The sequence below is a fragment of the Columba livia genome, chromosome 17 (assembly GCF_036013475.1).
Source record: "Columba livia isolate bColLiv1 breed racing homer chromosome 17, bColLiv1.pat.W.v2, whole genome shotgun sequence".
NCBI lineage: Eukaryota > Metazoa > Chordata > Aves > Columbiformes > Columbidae > Columba > Columba livia.
The window spans coordinates 3637091-3662600 of record NC_088618.1 but is presented as its reverse complement, the minus strand read 5'-3'; the positions used below and the strand labels follow the sequence as shown (position 1 = coordinate 3662600).

The 25510-nt window shown below is 47.1% G+C and overlaps 1 protein-coding gene and 1 long non-coding RNA gene across 7 annotated transcripts; one reads left to right on the top strand and one right to left on the bottom strand.

The window, feature by feature from the left end:
• Positions 1-14: 14 nt before the first annotated feature.
• CCDC92 (coiled-coil domain containing 92) lies at positions 15-25510 on the bottom strand. 6 transcript variants are annotated; one of them, XM_021286181.2, is made up of 6 exons: positions 25072-25510; positions 22220-22366; positions 16128-16228; positions 3715-3861; positions 3309-3350; positions 15-2772 (listed from the first exon to the last, which is right to left on the bottom strand). In XM_021286181.2, exons 4-6 carry the CDS (start codon positions 3842-3844, stop codon positions 1997-1999), a joined length of 948 nt encoding a protein of 315 aa, XP_021141856.1. In that variant the 5' UTR covers positions 3845-3861; positions 16128-16228; positions 22220-22366; positions 25072-25510; the 3' UTR covers positions 15-1996. The 6 variants fall into 6 exon arrangements, with proteins under 6 accessions (XP_021141856.1, XP_021141852.1, XP_021141850.1 ...); XM_021286177.2 differs by having other exon boundaries at positions 22220-22333; XM_021286175.2 differs by lacking the exons at positions 22220-22366; positions 25072-25510 and adding an exon at positions 21426-21443.
• On the top strand, positions 17699-23204 carry LOC135575630 (uncharacterized). The gene is made up of 2 exons (XR_010466771.1): positions 17699-18041; positions 22925-23204. It is a non-coding gene; the product is annotated as an uncharacterized LOC135575630 (long non-coding RNA).

Genomic DNA, 25510 nt, shown 5'->3' with positions numbered 1-25510 from the left:
AAGGTTTGCCTGGATTGTTGTAAGAAACGTTTTTAATTGCCCAAAGCATCACTTCTGCCGTGTTTAGAAGCGGTGCCTTCCATCATCCTTGAACAAGTGGCAGGGTAGATCAGTCATACAACACATCACCATAAAAATATGGCAACACCCACAAAAAAAACCAAAGCCACTGCTGGTTAATGCAAAACACTTAAAAACCACAGAATAACAAACTCTCCTTAACCAGCTGTTTTCCAGGAATGCAGCTTTTCCCCCTCCCTCCCCACCAGTCATGAGATAAATCCTACCGTGCAGCCGGCCAGGCGTAACACCGAGGAGTCGTCCTTGGGCTTCAGAACAGCAGGTGAGCAAGTCGCGCGGGCGCACAGGGGCAGTGGACAGTCAAACCCTCCCCACAGGGGAACAACCCCGCTGTATAAGCTGTCATGCTGCACAGGACATTCAGCAGGACCACGGGTGGGGAGAACAGGGAAAGCTCAGGAGGGGCAGAGTACAGCTGGCGGGGAAGGAGCGAGGGCAGGCGGGGACCCCTCACCAGCTCGCACAGGGATTACACGTTCTGAGGTTTTGAAGGCACATCATAAGCTTAGCAGCATTTGGGAGCCATTGGTTCTTGCTGGTCCTACTCAGAGGCTGCAGACAAGAGTGAAGCAGAGGTGAGCTGGAGGTACTGATCAGAATCTAAGAAAAATGGTCAAATTTGTGCTCCTTTCCCCAAATGATAAACTCTCACAGCTCTCAGTATGCCTTTCTTTCCTAGGAAAAAAAATAATAATAAAAAAATACTCAAGTAGTCTAAAAGATGTAGGGTCTACCTGTCGCTTACTGCAAAGGAGTAGGGAACCAGGGCAAGTGCAAGGCAAGACCATCCAGTCCACAAGGACAAAAATCAAGGATGCCAGGTTCTCCTCCTGTTCACACTGGTTACATTAGGTAAATTTAAAACTAAAGACACACATCTTAGAGGAACAGCTCAGGTTTCCAAAGCTGGCAGAAGCCAGCACTGAGGATGCCCAGAACAAGACTAAGGTTTTCAGGAGACAAAAATAATCTCTTTACAAAAAAAAAGTGCAGGTTAGAGCATGAAGAACCGTTTCCATATTGGACAGCCAGTTACGTTTTCTCCCTGGAAAGAGAGCTCCGAGCCAGTATGGAAGGTGCTACAAGAGCAGTGTACTGACCAGTGTAAAATGTGTAATAGAGTCAGTCAATTTAAAAGGAGAAAACCAAACAAAACCAACAAAAAACACACAACCAAAAAACCCCAAACCACCACAAAACAAAACAACCAATGCAAACAAGCCAGTGTTCATACTGTTTCTCCGAGGATCATTAGCTCTTTTAAAGAGCGCTTTAGCCCTCCCCCAAATGCCTTTTTACTTAAAGCCACAAACAAAAGTATTTAGATGTAAGTAATGCTTGCTGAGACTGTCAGGATTCTGAGAAATTACAAAGACAATTTGCGACTGAGAGCACGTGCATGTGCAGGAAAAGATATCCTTAGATTTTTTTCCAATGTCCTTACAACTGCCTTATTTTCATTGCTACTGTGAGACAGGCTTTGTTGTGGAGGGTCGGGTTTGTGTCTGAAGTGCTCGCATACACAGTGAAGACAAAAGAACCACTGACAGTTCAACTGTTGACAGCCAATACATGTTGCTGCAGGTTTCTAGTTAAGTTTGTTTCACTCGTATTGATTAACAACGCAGCCTGCAGCCCGTGCCTTTGTCCACGCGTGTAGTTACAATACATGGAGCAGTGCTCGGAAGCAAGCGGTCAGGTACCCCTGATTTGGCCACAGCATGGATAGTTACATACCTTGCCATATGAACAGTCGTTATTAGGTTTCATTAGAGGAGCGTAATCTATTAATGATGTATCTGGAAGAAGTTTGGCATGCATGGGGCATCAAAAGAAACTTTACTGCAGGTGCTATTTATCCTACAGGATCACAGTGCATCAACAGCAACAGAGTAGAGCATTTTAGTGATTTTACTCAAACAGTTCTATCTGTCCCTGAGTGCTTTCTGACCACCTTGCTGCCATGGACCTGATCCACTGCCAGCGTCTCGACCTCCGGCTGTGGCTGGGATGGCGCGACGTGGTGGATACGATGGGCCACCCCAATGTGTGCCTTGTGCGGCTTCTCTCGGGCTGGGCTGTGTGATTCACCGGGCGCGCGATCTGAAGCGATGGGTGGAATAACTAACGGCCTCTCCTTAATAAGATGCACCTCGGCCGTTTCCCTGGCCAACAGGAAGGGCGTGGGGTCGGGCATGGCATCCACGGGCTCTCTCAACAGCAGCTTCCTGCTCTCCGACCCTATTCTGTAGGCTTCTTCAAACTCGGGGTTGAGCGGTGTTGACAGACTCTTCTTCATTCTGCGCCGTGGAGTCTCGGGCAGTTTGTCTTTGGGAGGGGACGGCTTATAGTTGGACAAGACAGGACTGCCGGAAGGGGTCCCCTCCGACGTCCCACTTGAACTCATCAGCTTCTTCTTAGTAGCGTGCAGTTGAGAAGTTAAATAAGCAATAGTGCTCGCTCTCTGCTCTAGTTCACTTGACAACATATTGAGCTTATGGCTTTTCATTTTTAACTCTTCCAAATACTTCTTTTCTCTTTCTTTAATAGTATTTTCCAGCACCATTATCATTGCATTCTTTTGTTCAAGTTCTTTCAACAATTCATTATTTTCAGCTTCTTTGACTTTCAGCTGAGCTTCAAGATCTTCGCACTTTCTTTTGAGTTCATCGCTTCTTGAAATACCATTTCCTAGAACAGGAGAAGCACAAGTGTTTCAAGTTAACAGTAGCCACTAAGTAAAACTTGCTCAAATTGGAGCCATTTTGCAAATCCTCTGGTTCTTAAGAGGAATTTCTCCCACGGCAACTGCCAGACTGGCTGGAAAGTGATGGAGCAGCTATCGGAGCTCTCCAGGAAGACAAGGTCAGGCTTCAGGTTCACCGCTCCGCTTTGTGGTGTAATTACAGTACCACATAAGTTTTAATAATAGTCTCACTCTTCTGCCCTAAAAATTCTGGTTCCCTGTCCCCACACAGGTGTCTAGTGAGAGAGAACAGTCAGCAGTTCTACACTCTGTTCCTGGCTCTTTCAAATTATTTCCTATGTGACTTTGTTAATTCATAAATAACAGTAAAGTTGAAAACTACTCCTATACCTTTAGAATTTGTAAAGTCAACATCCCGAGTGCAAAGTATTCTCACCTCCTTATAACTCAGAAAATACAAACAGTGAAAAAGATGAAGTTTACCATGAATATTACAAGAAAAATGCGATGTGTTCCTTACCTGACAAGTCTGAACTCTTTACAGTCAGCTCGTAGGTTAAATCTGAGGAAAAAAGTATTGTTCTTAGAACAAAATCACCTACCCCGTACAACACCCAGTGAGCACGCTGGCATATTATACGTCAATAAAAACAGAACTAACTTCCCCATTCTAAAGCAATAACAGGAGATCCACTGCAAATCATCAAATCTGCAAAACAACTGGAACTATCAGGTGACATGTCCCTGGTACCCCCCTCTTTTTTTTTTAAATAAATCTTTGCTTAATGATCACACAAATGTGCCGAGATAGGTGCTGATCACCCTGACTGCAGCCCCGTGCTGGGCTTTTTTGCCGCAGTTTCACTGCTGAGGTCAGACACGCAGAAGGAAGCACCGGCGGAGCGCGGGCGCGCCGCCCCGGGTACCTGTGCAGTGCTGCTGCAGGCGGCGGATCTCGGCGTGCAGGCCCTTCAGCGTGCTGGCGTGTTCGCGCTGCAGAAACTGCAGATTCTTCTGGGCGCTCTGGAGCTGGTTCTCCAGGTTGGAAGCTGCCATCCTGGGATGCAGTGACCCTGCCACAAACCGATGGAGAACTGTAACTGTGGGTTATCCTGCGCGTACACAGATCCTCACTCCACGGCCAGGATCGGCAGGAATACCTGAATTCTACTGTTAATGCACTGATATGCAATCAAGCAAATGCCACAAAAGGTTTTTCCGTTTCATGACTATTTAAATTAGAGCGCTATTAAAAAAAAGGGCCCTAAGTTCATAGAAAGCCTAAGTATACCCTAGGCCAGTGCAGCGTAGGGAACTCATTTGTTTGGAGTTAACACATTCAGAGGATTAACTTCAGACAGACTAAGTCACTAATCCTGTTACAAGATAAAAGTGGAGTTCTGAGAAATGGGCTAGTATGTCCCGCTGGCTTGTTGGGGTTTTCCACTTCCCTCCGGGGATACAGGAACTACTGACATCCCTGGGCAAGCACAAGGAAGAAAGCACTAAAAAGCACCATCTCTAAAGAGAAATGCAAAAGAGGGAGCCTGACACACAGCCAGGCCCAGCGGCACCGTCACGGACGCAGGCGCGATGGGGCAGCTTGGCCCAGATGTGCGGGGCAGCCGGGGGACGGGACGGCGCAGCCGGGGGACGGGACCGGGGGACAGGACGGCGCAGCGGCCTCTCCTGCCGCAAGGAACCCAGCCATGGCGGCGGGACTGATACAGGGTCAGGGTGCTGGTGCTCGAGGAGCATCAGCTTTGTCATTTCAGTACAAAAGGCTACATTCAGCTTCTGTGCAGTTCTGTAAAAGCAATTACAGTATTTAGGTTACAAAGATAAGTAAAGAATCAGGCCTCCCGTTGCCTGGACAACCATCTGCAATGGCATTAGAACCACAGTCTGTAATTGCGGGACCACATGTGCATAACATAGACCTTAATTCTGTCCCATGGAGGCCTCACAGGCAACTTAATGGGGTTGTCTCTATTGGGGTCTTATTGGTTTGTAGTTTTATGACAAAAATTTGATTCTGCAAGTGTAAAAGTGGTAGAGCGTACACTCAGAGACAGTAACACACTTTCATCATTCCCAAACATAACACCAACTTGCATGTAAATGTGTATTTTTTAGTTCCCAAAGAACACCAGCCTCAGCTCCTGTGCCTTGGTAAAACATTTGGGGGACGGGGTTGGGGAGATAAATAAATGCACACAGAGCCTTCCTGAGTTAACTGACATCTTCAGCTGACTTATCCCTACAGAGACATATATTTGATTCTTAAAAAATAAACTGAAGGTGTAAAACACTTTCAAGGAAACCACTTTTGTGCAAGGTACAAAACAGAGCTCCTGGTTACTCTGTAACAGAGATCAAAGATTAAATCCAGCGCTCAAGAAGAACGAGGGTGACGGTGCCAACTTGTGCTTGGTTGAGTGGAACAGGTCATTTCACAGTCACCACTGTTAGCAAACAAGCAAAAACTATGGACTACAAGTATTCTAAAAAGAGCTTTGGCTAAATAAGAAATAAACTGAGTTGTGCATACAGGCTCCTGCTCTACGACGGTTTAGCCAAGCCAGGACGCCCCAGTCCCACCACCCTCAGCAATTACTGTGCGCACCATTCACTTTAAGAACTGATGATATTTTAGCCGTGTTACATTTTCAAGGTGACACCATCTTGTTTGCAAAGCTCCTTCAGACAGACAGAAGCTTTACTGCATCATCCCATTTCTTCAGTGACCACTACACTCTCACCGACTGAACAATAATGTCCCGAAGGCTTTACTGGCACAATGGTCACTAACGGTGGCTTCACACCTGTAACTACCAACAGAAAGACTCAACCACTAGCAACAAATAGTAAGTTTATAACTCAGTCCTTGCAAATAAATGCATTTAAAAAAAAATAGTTTCTAAATGTTAAGAGTAAAACAAGACTGTCACTATTAATCCCTTCAGTTGTGTATTTCTCTCCCCCCCACCATCTCTTGCATCTTAAAGATCACTCTGGGATTACCTGGCACTGTACACAGACGCTTTCACCATGAAATCTGCTCAGAGCCGTGCAAACTGGTGTTCATAAGGACGTATTCCGAGCCGCTATTCACTTTGTACCTGTTTCATACCAAATCTTAAACCACAAAATTAGACCTAATATTTTCAAAGCCAAAGATCTGGATGAAATGGATTTCAACTTGATACGCATTACGTGTCAACCAAGCTCATTAGCACAGTATTAAAAATATTTCTGATTGCTTTTGCAGCCATACTGACAAGGAAATGGATATCACAAAGAAAAGAACCCCTCACATCTGCAGTCTGAATAGCTCAGACACCCAGGATCTCCTGCATTTCACCCAGTTAGGTACAGCACTACTTCTCCCGTTGCTCAGCAGTGCCTAACTGCAAAGCTGGCCACGCTGCCAAAGCAGAAGCCAGCTCAAGAGAAAACGTTTAGCTTTCTAAAACAACACAACATTGCTTTATGCCCTAGGGATATTACAGCTGACTTGGACACAAGAAGACTGACAATACGGACAGGATCTGCAGTAAGCCAGGCCAACAGCCAAGCCAGCTCATCTGGCTTGGGGCAAGTTTACTAAACAGACCACTTCTGAGGATCAGAAACGTGGGGTTGAAAGGGGGGAAAAGCCTCTCGGCAGAACAGCCAAGCGGACACCGGCGGCACCTGCGCCATGGAACGCGTGTGCAGCCGGGTACGTCCCCACGCATCACAGTTCATGCCCTGACACCACACACTCACACTGCTTGCACAGCTTCTTCCGATTCCTTCAGCTTTGCCAGCAGAGGTTGTTTTATTTCTCTTGCTTTGCTGGTGGCAGCTCGTCATTTTGGAATTGTTTACTACATGAAAAATACTGCTGAGCTGGGTAATTGCTTTTACTGAGGAATTACTCAATAATCAATACGAAGGACTTAACTTCCCTACAGAGGATACTGACTGGCAGCACTGTTGAAAGATCGCTCTGGCAACTGTTGTGCTTTTGGGACAGAGAAGAAAAGTACCTTCAGACACCCGAATAAAGAGCCTGGAGACATTGTTTGTACTTGATAAAGAGACTGAACCTGGGAGAGGAGTTTTCCCCACTTACGGTCAGTTTGCATATTTTGTCAATTCCATAACACCTACAGCAAATCAGCCTCCTTGTTTCTGTGGGTTGTGGAAAGATCACCGGGCACCATGCAAAAACAGAAACACATTTTTAAAGCCAGGAACACTGACAACTGTCACAAAGTTAAACCATGCATTGAAACTTGAAAAAGCTATTACAAATTAACAGCGTGCCTGGAATTCTGCATTCTCAAGGGTGCCATGAGTGAAACCTGCTATGACTGCAGAAAACCTTAAATACAAAAACATTAAAACATTAAATGTTTGTCTCAGATTTGCCAGCAGCTCATACGATTCGATGCAAGTGAAATTTACTGACCCATGCAATCTCAAAGTTTTTTAAATGGGAGATGTAATGAAAAACAAACATAGTAAAAAAGAAACAATAGTTTCTTTTAATACAAATCAATGAACATATTCCCATGTCCCTGTGCATTTGCCTTGACTTAGTTCCAGGGAGTTTGGTTAGTGGGATTTACAGCTAATCCAAGTTCCTTAAAGACTCTTTACCCTGTTTCTTGGTGCGTAGCACTTGGCCACAACACATCCAGCAACTGCTCTCAGGGGCAGCTGAGATCTTACAGGAAACGTGGTCTTGGGAGGGGTCAGGCTGAAGAAAAATATAAACCTGCTCAGGTACGTCTCCCGTTGGGGATTTGAAGAGGAAATCCTATAACGCGGCTCTGGGACTGCACTAACCTGATCTCATCTCCTGCTCTCTGGAACAAGAAAAAAATGTGCAGCCAAGAATACGGCTACGATCAAAAAGCACAAGTGAAACAGCAAAATGCAGGAGTCACCTGAGCCCTTCACAGCGCAGATGAGCAATCGTCACTCTGTCCCTATGGAAATTGCTGGGAGAGCTCTCAAAGCAAGCAGTCTGCGGCTGGATTTGGTCAGACAGATGAAGAAGGGAAGAAGCTGTAACTGCGCACACCGCACTTGTGTCTCTAGGGTTTTCTTCCCCTTCCCCTCATCTCCAAAGCAGCTATTAAAAAAAACTTTGCTATGTTCTTCTACAACAGGAGCCGTGCAATGCAGAGCTCGGCAAACTCCCCCAGGCGCGCGTATGTCACCCGATCAGGATGATAAATGATTCAAAGGGGCACTGCAGCGCTCAGCCCTGCAGCGCTAGCACGCCGCCTCCCTCGCGGCCGGACTCCGCTCAGCACCAACAGTGCCCACCCTGTCACCGCTACACCAGCTGTATCAGCCCTTAAAATGTTACATTTCCCATGTCTCAGCATCACCACCATCACTAAGTATTTCTAGATATCGCTAGGCACAGAGATCCTGGAGACAGCTCAAGGATTGAGCCTCAGGTCCTCCAGGCATTTTCTGATCTTAAGTATTTGGATAAAGGTCAACATATTTTAAGGCAATGAGCTGCATATTAGGTGTCTCTGTACAAAAATCAGAGCATTGCTGTACCAGCATAAAATCAGAGCATTGCTATACCCCCTTGCAAGAGATTAGTAAGAGAGATGCTTATCTGTGACTTTAGACACAGCCCAAAGGAAGCTACTGGAACGAAGCCCAAACAACCACTTATTTAACATTTTCATTCCTGCTTGGCATCCACTACTGCCCTGGTTTCTCTTCTAGCGAATTTGCCTGTCAGCTAAAGCCTTCTTCTTAGCTGCATTTTCCTGCAAGTTAGATACGTGTTTGGCAGACATAGCAATGGTATGCAAGGGCACTGATAAGGATGGATGTCCATCCCGCGAGAGGGGCGACGAGAAACAGGTCACCAAAAAACTGACTCACTGAAGTACTACATCCCATTCACATGATAAAAGTCACATAAAAGTGGGAGATCGTGAGGATCTCGCCCTTTTTCCTTATGGCCGACATTAGGAGAGGACCTTGTGAATCATCCCCGCGAACTGAGGCCTAGTGACAGGCTGAATCCAGTTCCAATTGGCTGCAGAGTCCAGTCCGGGATTTCGGGTGCCAGGATAGGATTTTGCTTTCTCAGCTCCTTTTCTGTCTCTAATACTTCTGGATGCTCTTTTACTCAGTTGATTCTCTGCCCTGCTTCCCTTTCATCTTCTGATCAGAGATGCTGTAGACTCTACCGTTAACCTCTGAAAGATCCTGAGGAAGCGCAGGTTTTAGTATTTTATTAAGAAAATCATTTTTTGCTACTCCACAAGCAACTGGCATGGCAGCAGGAAGAATAACGAAGTGGATGCACTCCTGGTAGCGATGATTTAGCTCTAGATGAGCAAGCTGGTGCTCTGCAGAGCCCTCACCCAGTGCTGGCGCTGACTGTCTGCCCGGAGCCGCGGGGACCGACAGGCGTAATTCACCCAGCACCACAACCCCGGAGCTGTCACAACGGAACAAGACTCAGAGTCATCAGATGTTAAGATCACCACTGGGACAGAGACTATTGGAGAATCAAATCAAAGGAGCCTGCAGTGGCATTTTATATACAATGCTGTGGCTGTACAGCTGTCAAGAAAATGGCCTAATTTGGGCATAATTCACTTTAGGGAATCACCTAAGTAGCACAGGCTGCTTCGAAATAACCCCTTTAACAATGAGGAAGTCCATGTAATTTTTATTTTCTTAAAGAGACAATAAAAGCCCTCATGAGCGAGGCTATATCATAACTCAGAGAAACTGGCTGGTTCTCTTCTGCTAACATACGCTCCTTAGGAGTGGCCTTTCCATCTTACTCACCCCTTCACTCTGAGGATACAATAGTTTGTTATTTCAATAAAATCTCCATCAAAGCCACAGAACACAGACCGCACCCCACTCACACTAGTCCATTAGAATATTGCAAAGACACACGTTAGTCTTTCTACGAAAGCCAATTTCTCTTGTCAGATGGGGAGTGAAAAGGAAATCAATATTCAGTTCCCCCAGACTAACACAGTATCAGTGTTACACATAAAAATGAGCCTGATCCTATTTCTTTCAAAGTCATTAAGAAAGTTCTCCAGCTTCAGTTAAAGGCGAGTCAGGACTCAAGCAGGTAAGACAGCTGTGGGAGGTTTTGTACAAGGACATGGCCACTGTAACTCAGAATTCATGCTTAAAAGTAACACTATACCGTGGAAAATTCAAAGTTTTCCTCAGATACCAAATCTTCATTTATGAACACTTCACGTTCTCTTCTGATCTTATTCTCTCTGATCAATAACATGGGAATCACACAAGGATTCAAAGAAAATGTTATTTGTTTCTATTTTAAAAACTTTGCAGTTCTGAAGGCCTAATGAAACAAAGCAAAAGAATACTCTGCTGGTTTCACGTAAGTGACTCGGGTTGGGCATTTTTTTTCTCCCTTTAACAAGAAAATAACCCACCACAACACAGGCACGCAGCTCTCCAGCCATGACTTTATCTCGCCCCTTCCACCTCATCTACCGAGCAAGAACGTGCTGTCACGTTCCTGAGACGCTTTGGAGTCACCTCCGTGGTCACCCAGTGAACGGGTCAGGGAGCCGCCGGCTGTTCTCGGGTGCTGGGTTCACCGTGCAGCACTGCAGACACCTGCGCGGCTGGTGGGAAAACAAGCCAACAGGAAACCCAACAGCGCCAACCAAACAACAAAATACCTGTAAGCAGGGCGGGGGGTGGCACAGGCAGAACTGCCTCTGCTGCAGCTCCAGCTCTCACCGCACAAACTGCAGAAATGACCTTTTCCAGAGTTTGCCTGGAATATTTGTGAAACACAGCAAAAGGAACTGAAGCCTTACGGCAAGCTAAACAAGTCAGTCCTCCTAGGAGACATCCATTTACAGACAACGGCTATTGCAACAGCAGCTCTACAGAACAGCACAACTATTCTTCAGGCAAGTTTAACAGGCTGAGGAATCTGCTTTTCTCTAATGCATTCTGTGATGCTGTTTCATAAGCCATTGATTTTATTACTATAGAACAGCAAGTACAATCAAACACACAACAATTGGTCTCCACTTTGCTAAAGGTTTTGAAAGCTGCTGATGAAGGAAATCTAGTGGTGGTGATGACCTATGTCTAAGTCCTCTCTAAAGCAAGTGGTGCTTTATAGTCTTACTTACATAACGCAGGTATCTCAAACTGAGACAACGAAACTGTCTACGGCTTAAATCAAGCTTTCATAAGGAATGAAAAAGCAAACAAGAACACACAATTTTATTACAAAGGAAACCTGCTGCTAATGGCACCACTCACACGATTTTTCCAGGCAGACGGATGCGATACGCTGCGCCTTTTGTGCCCTGGCTCGGATTACAGGGAGCTGCTGTTCCTGCCGTATTTTCAGACATCATCCTCTTCAGGGAGAAGCCACGAAATTCTAGAGCCTTCACTCAAGCAATGTTTTTAAGTAACATTGATCTTAAATCCTGTCTCTTGCCCAAATAATTAAGTCCAACAAGCAGCAATGTATTTTAACATTTTAAGTATAACCCAAAGGTTTTCTAGGAGTGAAATGAGAGTAAACATGCTCCTCAATAGCAGGAAAGAAACAACAATCCAAATAAAAGCTGCTTTTTTCCAAGGATTATTTAAGAAAAAACCAACAGCTTGCAGAAGTTCTGATACACTCCAAGAACGTGCTTTCAGCAATATATTGCCATGGCTTTAACTCCTAGTAGTGACAAAATGTATTGCCCCCATTTATAGTACCATGATCTTTAACATCATGAGGAGAAATGAGCTGGTAGATAACAATAAAACATTATTACACAAAATTGCTCATTGATCACATGGAGATACTAACACCCATTTTCACACTGCTGGACATCCTCGCTGAGAGGAAGACAATTTTTACATCACTTAAAAATGAGCAGATAGACTAATGAGGCACACGTTCATTGAAGATACGGCAGATAAAGGGTGCCAAGTCTCATCGAGCAAGTAAAGGAATGAGAGGCGACATACAGCAGGTACCAACCAGGGCTGAACATTCAAACTTGGCTTCACTAAACACGCTATTTATTATCTTCATTTGCTTTTTTTTAGATATTGCACTAATTAGTGCGCAAGAAAGGCGCAGAGTTTGTTTCGTCAGGCTGCAGACGCAAACGGAACTGGAGCTCCAGCAATAAATGCTTGAACGAGGGCACCCCCGCTCCGGCTGCACCCCGGCTTGGGAACACGCTCCAGGGACGCGCGGGCTCTGCCACGGCCCGGCAGTCCCGGTGTCGGTTACACGGCACTGGCTCATTGCAGCACATCCCACCAACAGCAGCACCGTGGAAGCTGCAATAAGGCGCACAGTCTGTGCTTCTCTGCATCTCCCAGCTCCTCACAGCGTTTTATTGTGCGCTGCAGCACACACGACGGAGGCCACGGAAAGCCAAACCAGAGACCTTTCATGCACCTAAATCCTTAGATTTCCTTTCTCCACCGGTGGTTTTGCTTTCTAAAGCAGCAGCAGGAGAAGCGATGTGCTTGTCTAATCAGAACGCATTTAACTATTTCCCCTAAAGCATCAACATTAAGTTATTGGACACACTGATTTTTCAGTAAATCGCTGTTCATCAAAACCATCACTGTTACCAACGGGCACACACATATATATAGGTACACAAATATATTCATAAAGACTCACTTTTCCGAAAAAATTAAGCATTATAAATGGTTTCAGAAAGATGGAGGGGGCTGTTCCCTCTCTCTGCAATTTGCAACTTTTTTAAAAACTTTACCATGAAAAATGAGGTTAAAGATGAACTTGAGTAAAAAGATGAATTACATAATAGTGTTCTGTTTTGTTTACACAAGTACTGCAATACTTTACCAGTCCTGAGGAAATAAAAGCAATCCTTCAAACTTTTGCTACTTTAAAACACATTTTTAAGCCATAGAAAAGTAATGAGACCCCTAAAAATTACAGTCTAACAAAGGAGCAAAAGTAAAGTTGCAAAGTAGCTTATTACAACTGTATTCCCTCTACTATACTATTTATAATCTTCAAGAAATAGTTTATGTTACATTCTGGTCCACATTATGGAACAACAGCACTGGTGAGTTTTTCCTCTGCCTGCTGCTGTGAAGGATTGACTAACGCCATACATCTGGATGAACAAATACACTGTCTTTAATACCTGCAGCCTCTCGAATTCGAGCACACAGAGAAACAGTTTGATTTTTGTAACTCCAATGGCAAAATGCGTTAAAAAAAAATAAACTAAAAGCCCTGAAAGTATGCAATTATATCTGAAACCTGAAGTAAAGGAAACAACTTTAAGAAATGAAATAAGATTGCTATTCTGGAGTTTAAAACAACTACTGGACCGAAACCTACAAACAGCACTTGGATTGGTCATGAGACCTTCACCTTTCCTAAGGGAACGGGAGGAAACTTTACAGATCTACTAAGCACAAGCGTGGTAATACGATGAAAACAAGCAGTTATGTGTCAGTTTAGCCAATATGCTTTTTTTCTACTTAAGCAGTTGATACTTTCCTCTGTCATGACCTCTTGATCTTTGCTATTTCAAAACAATGACCACTTGAACCTCAACAGAACCAAAAGCTTGGAAAATTAGCAAGATTACAAGGCTGCCATTATCTGTTTATCAAGCAATGTTTTAAATAGTCAAATCAAAAAGCAACGTGCAGTTTAAGGGCATAGATGCCTGTATTTAGTCTGTCCTCTCCCAGAGGTTCTGTCATAATAAAGCACTACAGAATTACATCCACTAATGCGTAAGTTATATGGAAAAAAGCACTGCATTTTCAGTCACATCAATTTGTCTTTTTTTTTCAATTAAAGAGCATAACTTATATTGCAAAAACACCAATAAAGCTTTTTAAGCTTAAGCATCTTACCACCTAGGCAAAGCCAACAAGTACCCTGGATGCTTCTTATGCACCTGCAATGCAGATCAAAACGGACAATTCCACCCTCAGGGCTGCCTCAGTTTGTGTGGGTTTATTTACCTCCACTGTCTCAGCTTTACACCATTTAATAAGGCAAACTCAGATGCATTCCACTGTTCTCCAGGGTGGGAAGGGCCCCTCCTTCCTCCCTGCTGTCCCACCCCATGTCCTGCGTATGGAAACAGCATCTATGCGGCTGGAAGAACCTTCATGTCTGAAGACGCCCTGCACTTCTTTGCTGCCACATCCACAAGCGACAGAAGGAAAAACGACCTTGTCTCAAATGAAATTACTCCCCAACCACTCCAAAACACACACAATCTACCCATCTTCTCTACGCAGGCCCCGCGCTACCCACAAAAACGACACTGTTGTCACTTTGGGAAGTGCAAACGTACCGTACAAAAGGAGACTGGGAGGGATGCAAGAGGATGCGCTGTGAGACCCGCCCGGCGGGGGCGGGAGGCGGCAGCTCCACGGAGGCGCAGCCGAGCGGGCGCGGGGAGGCTGGGGAGGGCGGGGAACGGGCGGGGAACGGGCGACCGCTCCCTCCACAAATCAAAGAAACGTCCTTGTCCCCGAGCCAGCAGAAGCGCAAAGATCGGGGGTGAAGTGAGCAGCAGGATAACCTGCGGGATCAGCCCTTTGCTCCTCTGCTGCGTCAGTGACCAGAAAAAGGGCTTTTTATGCTTTTAAGAGAAAAAAGGAGACACTTCGGTTCGGCGGCCGAACACGCTGGGTCGGGCACAGCCCACCCCGCACCCCCTGGGCCGCACCGCCTGGCCTGGCACAGCCCACCCCGCACCGCCACCCCGCACCGCCCGGATCTGCTCCCCCGGGCGCTGCTCTCCCAGCCGCGCAGGACCGCGATCACCCCTCCAGCGCAGAGAGGGGCCCGCGGGGCGCCCCGACACCCCCGCCCGGCACCTCCAGGGCGGCCCCAGCTCCAGGTCCCCTGACGGGTGAGGGGCACGGGCCTCGGCCCCCTCCCAGAGCGGCGATGCCGCTCACCCGCCCCACGCCAGACCCCGGGGCCATCACGACGCCGTTAACGCCTCATCAGCTGGCGCAGGGCGGAGAGGATAAAGTGCCGTAACACCCCCCACCCCCTCAGCCGGCCCGGGGCCGCCGCCGCCCCCCGGCCCCTCACCTGCTCAGCCCTCGGTGCGGGGCGGCTCCCTCCCGCCGCAGGCCCCAGGGGCGCACCGGGCCGCCCACCCCCCGCTGTCAGCCGGTCAGCCGCTGCCGGCGCCCATCGCCCCTCACCACCAGCCCAAGGAGCCGCGGGGCGCCCCGCGGGGCCGGCACTTACCGGCCGGGGCGGGCGGGGTGTGTGTGTGGGGGGGAGAACGGGGGGCGGCGGCGCAGGCGCAGGTGCGGCTGCGGCAGCCCGGCCCGTCGCTATGGCAACGGGGAGTCAGCGCTGTCACCGGCCGCGGCCTTAACCCCGCCCACGGCGCGCGGCGGGGCGGGCGCGTGCCACGGCCCCGCGCTCCCGGGAGCGGCGCGCGCACAGGTGCGACACGCAGTCGGCGGGAAAAAGACTTTTACAAGATCGTCGGGTCCAACCGTCAGTTCACCTGACGCCGCCAAAACGGAAAGTTTTCCAACAACAATTGGACTTGCGGTCAGCTTGGCATCCCGGGGTGGGTTAGAAGGGGGTGGTCAGCGGGTCAGAGAGGTTCTGCTGCCCCTCTGCTCTGCCCTGGGGAGACCACACCTGGAATGTTGTGTCCAGTTGTGGCGCGGTGGAATTTCTGCAGTCTGCGCATTCCTGCACATGCACCTCGGCTCCGCAGTGTCATTTCTGCATGAATATACGTATCTGCCCTGAAAATGCACACCAGCCGGGCCGGCCCCGGCTGTGCAGCCATATGTGGTTGGATATTCTTTGCGCATCTGCATTTTCTGCGTAGAACCATGTGGAAGATTAAGCCAAATGTCATAACCACTGCATGCGAGTATATTTCTGGCAGACGCACACAAGTGTGGGTGAACAGCATGTGTACGGGCAGACACAGAGAAATTCCCACACAGCTACCGAGTACAGGAAGGTCAGGGATCGGGGATTTGCCCATGACTGGGGCGTTTCCCATGTGAAATGCACATAGGAAAAACCTAATAAAATTTATCTTGCACACAGATTGGCACACAATGTCTTTTCTGTGTTTGTAATGGGAAGGAAAGACTTCATTATGAGGGATTTCAAAATTAAGAGAAAGAAACTTGATTTTTTAAAGCAGCCAACAGAAAAAGTAATTTAAAGTTTCTAAAAGATATAATAATTTTATAAGGATAAAGAAGTATTAAACCAAACACAGATAACCAATTAAAAAAAATCAACATTAAGCTGCAAGCTGGTGGATCTACATACCTTCAATGGGATTCTGTCGTGTGTGAGGAGACGGAGAGGGGATCTACGTGTGCTTTGCACCTTGTGGCTCCTGAAGCTGGGAAAGCGAAGTGCAATGTAACCTAGAAGGAAATATTTTTAAGGAAGCCCATTAGTTCTTAGTCAAAGCTAAACCCAAAGACAAGCAGTTGAAAAAGGGCATTTAGAAGTGATAAGACTGGTACAGGAGATATTTAAAGGTACAAGGACTGACTCCCTGCAAATCCCTCCCTTTGGGGCATCTCTGCACAGCAGCTGCACAAAGCAAGGCTGGACTCAAATACCGGTTTGCAACGTCAGGCAGACACAGAAAAGCTCCCTCCTGTTCATACTTTTCCTTCCATTTTATCTCAGATCCATCCAGCTTTTTATATAAACTGTGGACTCTTAATTTAGGGTCCCAGTAGGTGAGGAACCAGTCTGAGAAGCTGATTCAGTTAGGACCTGCGCCAAAAAAGAAATGCGCTTGCCATTTGAATCATCCTGGCAGGAAAGACAGAGGGATGTTTAATTCAATATGGGTCCCTAATAACCTAACACAGAGGAAGGAAAAACCCCCAGCTGTGTTGCTGGGAAGAAAGTTCTTTTTATTAGCAGGCCTTAAGATGTGACATTCACACAACAGAAAGAGACCTGTGAAACCCACGTAAGGAAAACGGGTTGGAAACAAAGGGATGAAAATATATGCATTGAGAAGTAGGACTGAAATAGACCCTCAGCATTTTTGCCACGTTCCCCTGGTTTCTCTTAAGTATTCATTTCTGTGGTTTCAGCCTGCAAATGTCACCCCAATTTGTCATCCTGTAAAGGCTGTTTCAGCAGCAGCCTCTGCGGCCCCTCGCCAGGTGAGCGGCCCGCTGAGCTGCTCCAGTTTCTTCATGCTCAAAATGGGAATATCTTTATCCTGCGGGGTGCTGCAAGCATGGTAATTATGTGTCATTAATATCTGCAAAGCTCTTTTAAAGTCCTGAAAAGGAGGGTGCTGTGTAATACAGTTAATTATAGCTCAGTGAGTGCTCTGTGCAGAGCGCTGGGCTGGAGGAAGCTCTGGTCCTGGGCACAACTCCTCAACTTTGGAGACACCGAAGGGTTTTTTCCCCCAGAAATTCAAATCCTCAATCCATCAAAATGCAAACGCAGGGCCCTGAAAAAGGCGCATCTTACAGTAAAATCTCACATTGCTTATGCTCCGCCAAAATCAGAGATCACAAAAAGCTGTGATACGATGTGTAGCAGTCCTTCTAGCCCTGTGGGTTGCAGCTCTAGTGCAATTATCAGTGCTTCCTGCAGTTACCACTTCCCGTGAAAACTGCAGGCATCCTTTCAAAGCCAGGCTCTAAGCAACCATTCCAGGGTCAGACACAAAATTCATAGGGAAACTGAGATAAAATCAAGATTACTTGACTCTCAAGATTAGCAAGCAGCCTCCTGATCTGAGGACCTCTGAGTCCTCTGTCCCTTCATGGCTTATTCTTCAGCCATATTGTCAGGCTCTGCAGAGCAGGGAACTCCTTGCACGGGTGGATTTGCCCGGATTTGAGGGGATGCAATCATCTGTACGGATTGCCAGGACCTTGTTGCTAAGCAGAGAGCCGCAGGTTGGCCGGTCTGTCTCTGGACGAGCTGAAGAATTGCTCTGATCCCCTGCCACGTAGCCCCACATGCCCTCGGTCGGTGTTGGAAATGAGCCACACTGCTTGCACGAAGCATCTCCAAAGTTTTTTGTCTATGGAAATAAATCAAGTGGCTGCAAAGCCCGGGCAGACGGTGCAGAGCCGGGAGGCAGGAGGGCTCCCTGCAGCGCCGACAGCAGCAGGAGCAGCACCCGCCTGCCAGCGCCAGCTCTGGGCTCTTCTCCTCCTTTCCGTGCTGTCTGGGGACAGAGAGAGCGACCAGGTAAGAGGATGAGTGGAAATCGGTGTGTACTTGGTGGAAGGGCTGTGCGTACTTTAAAAGGCCCATGCTAATTAGTTAATGGGAGATGAGTGCAGGAAGATATTAGGGAGAGGTCAGGGCAGGGCTGATCCTGTTCTGTGTTTTGTCTCAGGTGATCCGTCTCCCATCTCACACTTTCTCTAGTCTTGGGTTTGCTCTCCAGGCTCTATTAGGAGCAGAGGCAGATGTTCCAGGACATTAGCGGCAGTGCATCTTCCCAGTTTTGCTGCCCCTTGGCTTTTGCAGTGCCTCTCCTTATTTTCTTTTGCTTGCTTTGTTTTCTATTTCTAAAGAGCACAGATTACAGGGACAGAAGACAGCAGCAGGCAGAGCTGGAAGCAGAAAAGGTTCATCACCTCTCCTGTGTCACCGCACACAGATGTTGTTTCCCTTTGCCTTGCATCTGTAATATCAACATGCACAACTGGCCAGGTTTTGTCTCCGGCAATGCAGATCTAAATCCAGACACCCTCCACCCTACACAGCCAAGAGTTACTATTAATTAGATCAGTGTGGCCGAGATGAGAAGCTGGGATTAGCTTTGCATTCACCCCGCTGGGAAGGAGACGGTGCTGGGGGGGCCGGCTCTCCCTGCAAGCAGGCGGCCCGCAGGTTGTCACGCGAGTCCTCTGCTCCCAACAGCATTCTGCTGGGGGTAGGGCAAGGGGAGGGTTATTGTGCACAGCCTTTCCCAGAGCTTGGGGCAGAGTACACAACAAGAGCCAAGATGAAATTCAACCAAAATGTTAAAATCTGAAGGGTGATGTGATCCCTCCCCGTTGCAAAAAGGGAAGATTTTAAAAAAATCAGAACCAAATGTACACAAGTGTGTGTGTATATAGAGACATTTCTACACTAATGGTGATTTAGTACCTTTGCTATCAGACACTCTATTGAAGAAGCATAAGTTGAAATACCCAAGGCCTAATTCTGCTCAGCGACACCATCCAAGCCAGCATTCCTCCCGCTGGGCTGTTCTTGAGGGTTGTCTTTGGTCCCTTGGCTGCATCTTGCCACAGCCCCTAAGACAATTAGCAGTCATAAGATGAGATCTCATTTTTAACAAACTTCTCCCTGCACGGGAGGGGAAGGCTTAGTGAATGTCAGGAAAAGTCAGTGTCAGGGAGTGACGACAGTTCCTTTTATCGTCCTCTGAAGAACAGTGACATTACTAAAGATTTATTTACAGAAGCTGGGAGAAATAAGGGAGATGCTGTCAGCTCCTTAAGGCAGAGACCGTTTTTAGTTATTGTTTTTCCTTAGTTTGCACAACACTTAGGCCAATGGGGTTCCTTGTGCAAGAGGAACCTCCTGCTGCAAAACAAATACCATCTGATGACAAGTGCTGAAGCTGAGGCTCAGACATCTGTGGAGGAACAGAACTGGAGTAAGCGGGTCAGCATCCAGGAGACACCTAATCCAGAAGGTGGGAGCAGGCTGCTCGGAGCTGCACGTGAGCCTCTGCACATGGAGGGAAGTGCAACACAGAATTCCTCCTTGCAAATCCGCTGCAGCGTGGCGTATTGCTAATGAAATGGTGCTGAGTGGAGCGTGGTCAGCCCAGCACATCATCCTGCATTGCTTTAGCCATCATTTGCTTTATAGCAAGATGCTCAGGAGCATCAGGGTTTGTTTTTAGAAGAGAGCATCATCTGCAAATAGATCTGCCAGGTCCTGCGCTGGAAGCGCATGCAGGCAGCTCACCACAGCAGCAGGCAGCCAGGAGGATTTTGTATCCCTGATATCATACTTTGCCCAGAAAGCTCATTTAGTGCAAGCTGCCCTTGTCTCATCCATTACGGGTGCAAGTGAAATGACCTACTCCCTGACTGCAAAACATTGCTACGGTTGCTGGCTGGGAGCAGGCACCAGCCCCTTGCTCCCTTATCTCCACTTTACCAACCAGACTCTTAGCAAATCCATTATTTTTCAGCATTAATTCATGAGATGGATGTTAGCCAGAATTCTGTGATTGTACATATACTAACAAGGGCAAAAGCAGTTCCCAGCTTTCAATTATATCATGGGCCTTTCCCAGGAACCTGGGGAGTAAGGGTTCCTATTACAATCAGGAGTGTGATTACAGCCCAGAACAGCTTTCAAAAAGCTCTTCAACGAGGCAGCTAAACTTAGACAATCAGACCCCACGTAAAAAAAGGACAAGTTGTGAATAGCCTAGGAATAAGAGGAAAACAAACATTTTTTTTCTAGTGCAAAAGATGACCAGTGACATTTGCCTGTTTGTTTTTAAGGCTTTTATAAAAAAATAAAATAAAAATGTAGTCTAAGAATATAAGTAATCATTGACAGGTTTATAGATGTATGCCCAGCCTCTGCCTACTGCATTCTCTCAAAGATCATCAGGAAAAAGGCCAGCGACCTCTGTGTTCAGGGAGCAAAACACACATACAGAGAACCTTGTCTATCAGACCCTCCAGATGTGCTGTGGCCACTACCATGCTTTAGCTCTCGTCACATACATTTGCACACAAGTCATGATTGCTTCCTTTCAGGTCAGTGATAAAGCAGCTTTGGAGAAGCAGATTCACAGTGGCGTAAGTACCCTTGGGCCAAAGAACCATTAAATTATCAGCATCAAGAAACCTTCTACGACGTGACTTGACAGCTGTACGGCACTGGGCCGAGGCTGTGTTTGCTCTGGACTTTTTTGGCCTGGCCTATGCTGAACTTTTTTTTAATCTGAGTAATTTCCCATCCTTGCTACCACATGGGTTCACTTCCATGGCAGACAGAGGAAAAGACAAGTCACTGCAGTTGTCAGTAGCTGAATCAGTAGCATCATCTCCGCAAGCTGAGCCTGCCACCCCCAGCAATACCAACAGGTGGGCAATTCAAAATCAAAGAGTGAAGCCAAGCACGTTAGAAAGTACCAGGCCAAATGATTGCAGAGGGTCCAGAAAATCCTCTACCAACTGTACCCTGTGCTTCATAATCCTACTCGGGGGCGGCTGATCACCTTGCACGCAGCCAGCCCTCTGCTGCCACAGTCCCCCGCTGCCTCCTCAGCATGGGCAGTGCCCATGTGAAGAGCGTTAAACCTTGCTGGAAAGAGAGAAATACAGGATTCCTTTTGCTGATGGGAGATTCAAGGCATGGAAACATTAACTGACCTGCCAGAGCACACTGGGAAGCTGAGCTACATTGCCTGAGGGCCTGCCTCATATTTTAAGAGATGATCTCTATTTCTGGGGAACAGAACACACTCGCTGTCAGCTAGGGAGGTACGGACGTCTCTAATCTGGTTTGCAAAGAAAAGGGCTTTAAATAGCCAGGAAACAGCACAAAGATCTGAGCTTGCTTCATGAACCTAAACCACATACTTACCTGTAAGTGTAGCACTCCACCTCCATACAACAGAGCTGCTCTGTGGTCTCTACGTGAGGAAAAATGAAGGGAGTTTGTTTTATCTTCCCTGATGGTGCCTGGTAATGACCTGTGAATTGGTGTCATGTGTGGCTTATTTTTTTTAGGGTGTAAAGCAATTAGGCCTGTTCCCCAGTTATAATTTGGCTTCTTGCATCTGGGAGGTTTTTTTTCTTGCTGCTGGGGAACACTGTGTATCTGGGACTTGTAAAGATGTCTGTGGTTTTATTGCTAGATTTTTACAAACCTCAGGTTTGTATTTTTATTATGATTGCTGCTGTGAGGACATTTTAAAAAATATTGTGTTTCTCTTTGAGCTTACGTTTCACTCTGTTGATCTTTCTCTTGACATTTCAGGGAGCTGGGGGATACTGCGAAAACATGCAGAGTAAGCAAAGGAGATCTCCTTCAACCCAAATCCTACCTTTGCCAAACTGAGAAGGCACAGGATGTTTTCATTTATTGAATGCACATAGGCTGGGGCTGCTGTGAAGCAGTGTCTGAACAGAGCAGGGCATGTTAGCAGCCAAAGACAGTGCCATTTCCCCCTCATATCAGAGCTGCTAAATCTTTTCCCAGCCTTTCTTTCACTCATCCAAACCTTACATAAATACCGCATTCTTGGGGTAATAGAAAAACTGCACAGGTGTTTAACTGTCACTGTTTCAAACCTGGTTTCAGACTGGCAGGATTGTGTTTCAGACTGCTTAAGCAAATTATATTCAAAGAATAAATCACTCCCTTTCCTCTCTTACCTGAGGCTAAGGGTCAAGTTGAGATGTAGAGCTGCGCTGGCATTTGGATGCTGTAGAGCGGTATCAATTCTCCATTGTTACTGGTCGGGGAACTCTAAAACTTCATCACCTTGCCTTGAAGATACAGAATTGGTTTCCATTAGCTCACTGAAAAGACCAACAAAGGCACGTAAGAATCTGCAGACATGAAACCTTTGGTCAGCCTCAGCTCATATCTTTTTATTGTGTTCATTTTCAAAGGACTCTAAAGAACCTGGCAACTATTAAGGAGTTGGTGATAGAGCTGTAAATTACATGGCAGTGTCCTGAAAAGAGCCAGTTTCAGTATCTGGAAAGAAGAAAGTTAAAGTCCATTTACTGTATGAACTGTTGGAAACACTCAGACCTTCTGATCAATAGGATGAGGATGGGAACAGCTTAGGATAGAATAATTTTAGATGTTGGGATTTATCCTGTATTATTTATTATCAGAGATGGTGCAGAGCATGCACTGATAATGAAAGTGCTGTAGTCACCGAGTCTCAGCCTTAAATAAAGTATTCATGGGTTCCATTAAAATGCTGTTGCTCACGTCCTCAACAGATTTTGCAGAGATGAACTCTGAGATAACACTGGGAGGAGAGGCTGCTTGACCAACTGACTGGAGCCTTTGGGGGGTTCTAGGTACTGATTTTCCTTCTGGGTCTGTCTGCTTTGGCTGTACAGGTCTGCAGCACCTGGAACAACAGGACTGAGATGTCAGCTGAGGGATGCCGGCAGCAGATAATCACCAACCTGAGTCATCAGGTTTGCATCAACACAAAGCTGCTCCATCAGATACAGCCTGTGCCCCAGCCAGCCCTTCTCGGGGCCTTGCTGTGGAAACCCTCCCGACAGCAGGTCTGTCCTGGGGCAGGTTCCTCCCTGGACCTCCACACCCGTTTGGGGCACGAACAGCCCCAGGCTCTGGGGAATGTTTCTGAATAAAACCAGAGGAGATATAAGGCTTTGTATTTTGTTTTGTGTTTTTCCATACAGGGTATGATGGTTTGGCATCTGTCAAGTGAACAGATTAAGAACAGATGGGGAAAGATGTGAAACCCCGTTGATTTCCGAGGGATTATTTCAGAAACACAGAGAACAAACGCGTGCTGGATTCTGGCCCCTGTTCTTACATCCCTTCTGCAGGCACTGCACAAAATGTGCTTCGTGCTGGTGAAGAGTCCCTCTGCTCCTGTGCCTTGGGCATCCTGACCCTGTTCCTTCGTCCACCCTGCAAGCAGCCAGCTTGTAGCTCCATTTCACAGTTGGTTTATCATCCATCTTTAAAACAAAGTCAGGTCACAAACTCCACAGAACACATCCCTGCTCCAATGCTGTCCCTAGCCAGGGTATCATCACATGCATTTTTTGCTCGCAGCCAGCAGAGGACACTTGCTTTCTTTGCAAAGAGGTTGCCCTGCACTTGGATGCAACAAAGCAAAAGAGGAAAAGATTCAGCGCTTGGCCACAAGTGGGCACTGGAACAGCAAGAGAAGGGCCTGTCCCCGGCTGCTTTCTAGCCCCAGTGGTGCCTTTTTCCTTAGTTTGTCACAAAAACTTCGAGAAGTGCCTGCAACATGCTGTAAACCATGCAGGCTGGCTGTGCTGGGGTCCCTGGGACGTGTGACTGTCCTCTCGGGGTTTGTACCCCCAGATGTGGGATCACCAGGCTTTGCTTTGGAGTGCGTGACTCCATGGGTGGCAGGAGGACGTGTGGGCTGACTTGGCACGGTGGACGATGGCAGCAGAGATCTCCCTGCACAGTGCAAAACCTTAGCAAACATTAAGTTACTGAGCTTGAACTGAGCTCTCTGTTGCAAGACTGTGCAAGCAAATGAGCTTCAGTCTGGATTAGATACATAACTGCAGACGTGGTGCATTTGAGATTCAGATAGCACTCAAGAGAGCATATTGAAGCCAAGCCAGGGCTAATCCCTGACCTCCGCAGCCTGTTTGGCTGCTCTGATGGCCCAGAGGAACACTAAAGTTCCCCCAGTATTCGGCTGTGCATCCTGGGGAGGGCTGAGCCATGCAGAATCAGCCAGGGCTGGAGCCCACAGCCCCACTGCGGCTAATAAATTTTGAGCACCTTTGTGGCTGTGGATCAGCACCCTGGGCTCTCAGATGCCAAGTGCAGCTCAGCCCTTTTAGAGGGAGCCTCTCTGCCACGCATGGCCCACAACCCTGTGCCAGTCTTTATATTGCAAGGCTTGAATGCAGAACAGCAAAATACGGCTCTTATCCTGCAAATGACTAAGCCTATAAACTGCCCCAATTCTTCCAGGGGCTGGACTTGCCCAAGCTGTTAGGCCAGGGATATTTGCAGGTTAAGATCTGATTTTACTAGTTTTTGCAATGAGCTGAGCGTTTACCTGTAAATTTGCTGCTCCTGCTTTTCTTTTTCAGGGCAGCCCTGTTTGTGAGCATTTGCAGGGCACACCTCTGGGGAGAAGGGCACTTGAAAAGGCTGGTTTTATTTACACCCACATCTTTAAATTATGGGTTACTTTGCATTTAAGGGTTGCTACTGGCTTTCCTCACCTCATATGGGAGCATCCGTATGTTTTCCTTCTGAAGATTTATGGGAAGGGAACCAACACAAGGAGAAAGAAGTTAAACCTGTGTGAAGAGCCCAAGGAGTGTGTAGGCCGCCTTTGAAAATGCTGCACCCACTGCGCTATGTAAAATAGTCACAGTTACATCTAAACAGTAAGCACCCATCTCTTTAAATAATCTTCTTTAGGGACCTGGGGACCCATACAGAGAAAATGGAGTCAGAATAGTTTAAAGCTATGTAGACCATGTCTGTGCTTCAAGAAATAAATACATACCTCAGGTTCTGAATGATGCAGTGGGAGATGCCCATGGTGCTCAGATGGGTCTGGGTTTTGGTCAGCTGTGCTATGCCTTCCCCTTCTGACTGTCATCTGTATTGGAGGGAAATATGGATTTTACTCCTGGCCCACAAAGGAGATCTTGGTCTTAAATCAGCCACTGAGCATGATACTTGCAGCTGTAAAGGCAACATAGACAAGCATGCAGGAAAACAGAGAAGCTGTGGAGAAAAGTACTCCTGCCCTTCACCACAAATGGGCCTCAATATAGCTCTCCTGAGGAGTACAGGAAAGACGTGGAGCTTTCCTGGCATAGAAGCAGCACTTGTGGGCTACGTGGTGCTGGAGCTGAGCCCCATCCTGGCCTGTGGACTCTGCACCTCAACTGGGCTCCCATGGCCACCCCAGCTCTTCATAACCTTGCTGTAAACCACCA

Excerpts from the sequence above, each read along its gene's own strand:
- CCDC92 (XM_021286181.2), bottom strand. The coding sequence starts at position 3,844 with ATGGCAGCTTCCAACCTGGAGAACCAGCTCCAGAGCGCCCAGAAGAAT. Across the intron at positions 3,351-3,714 it reads CCTGCAGCAGCACTGCACAG|ATTTAACCTACGAGCTGACT; the intron begins GTACCCGGGGCG and ends TTTTTTCCTCAG. Across the intron at positions 2,773-3,308 it reads AAAGAGTTCAGACTTGTCAG|GAAATGGTATTTCAAGAAGC; the intron begins GTAAGGAACACA and ends CTCCTGTTCTAG.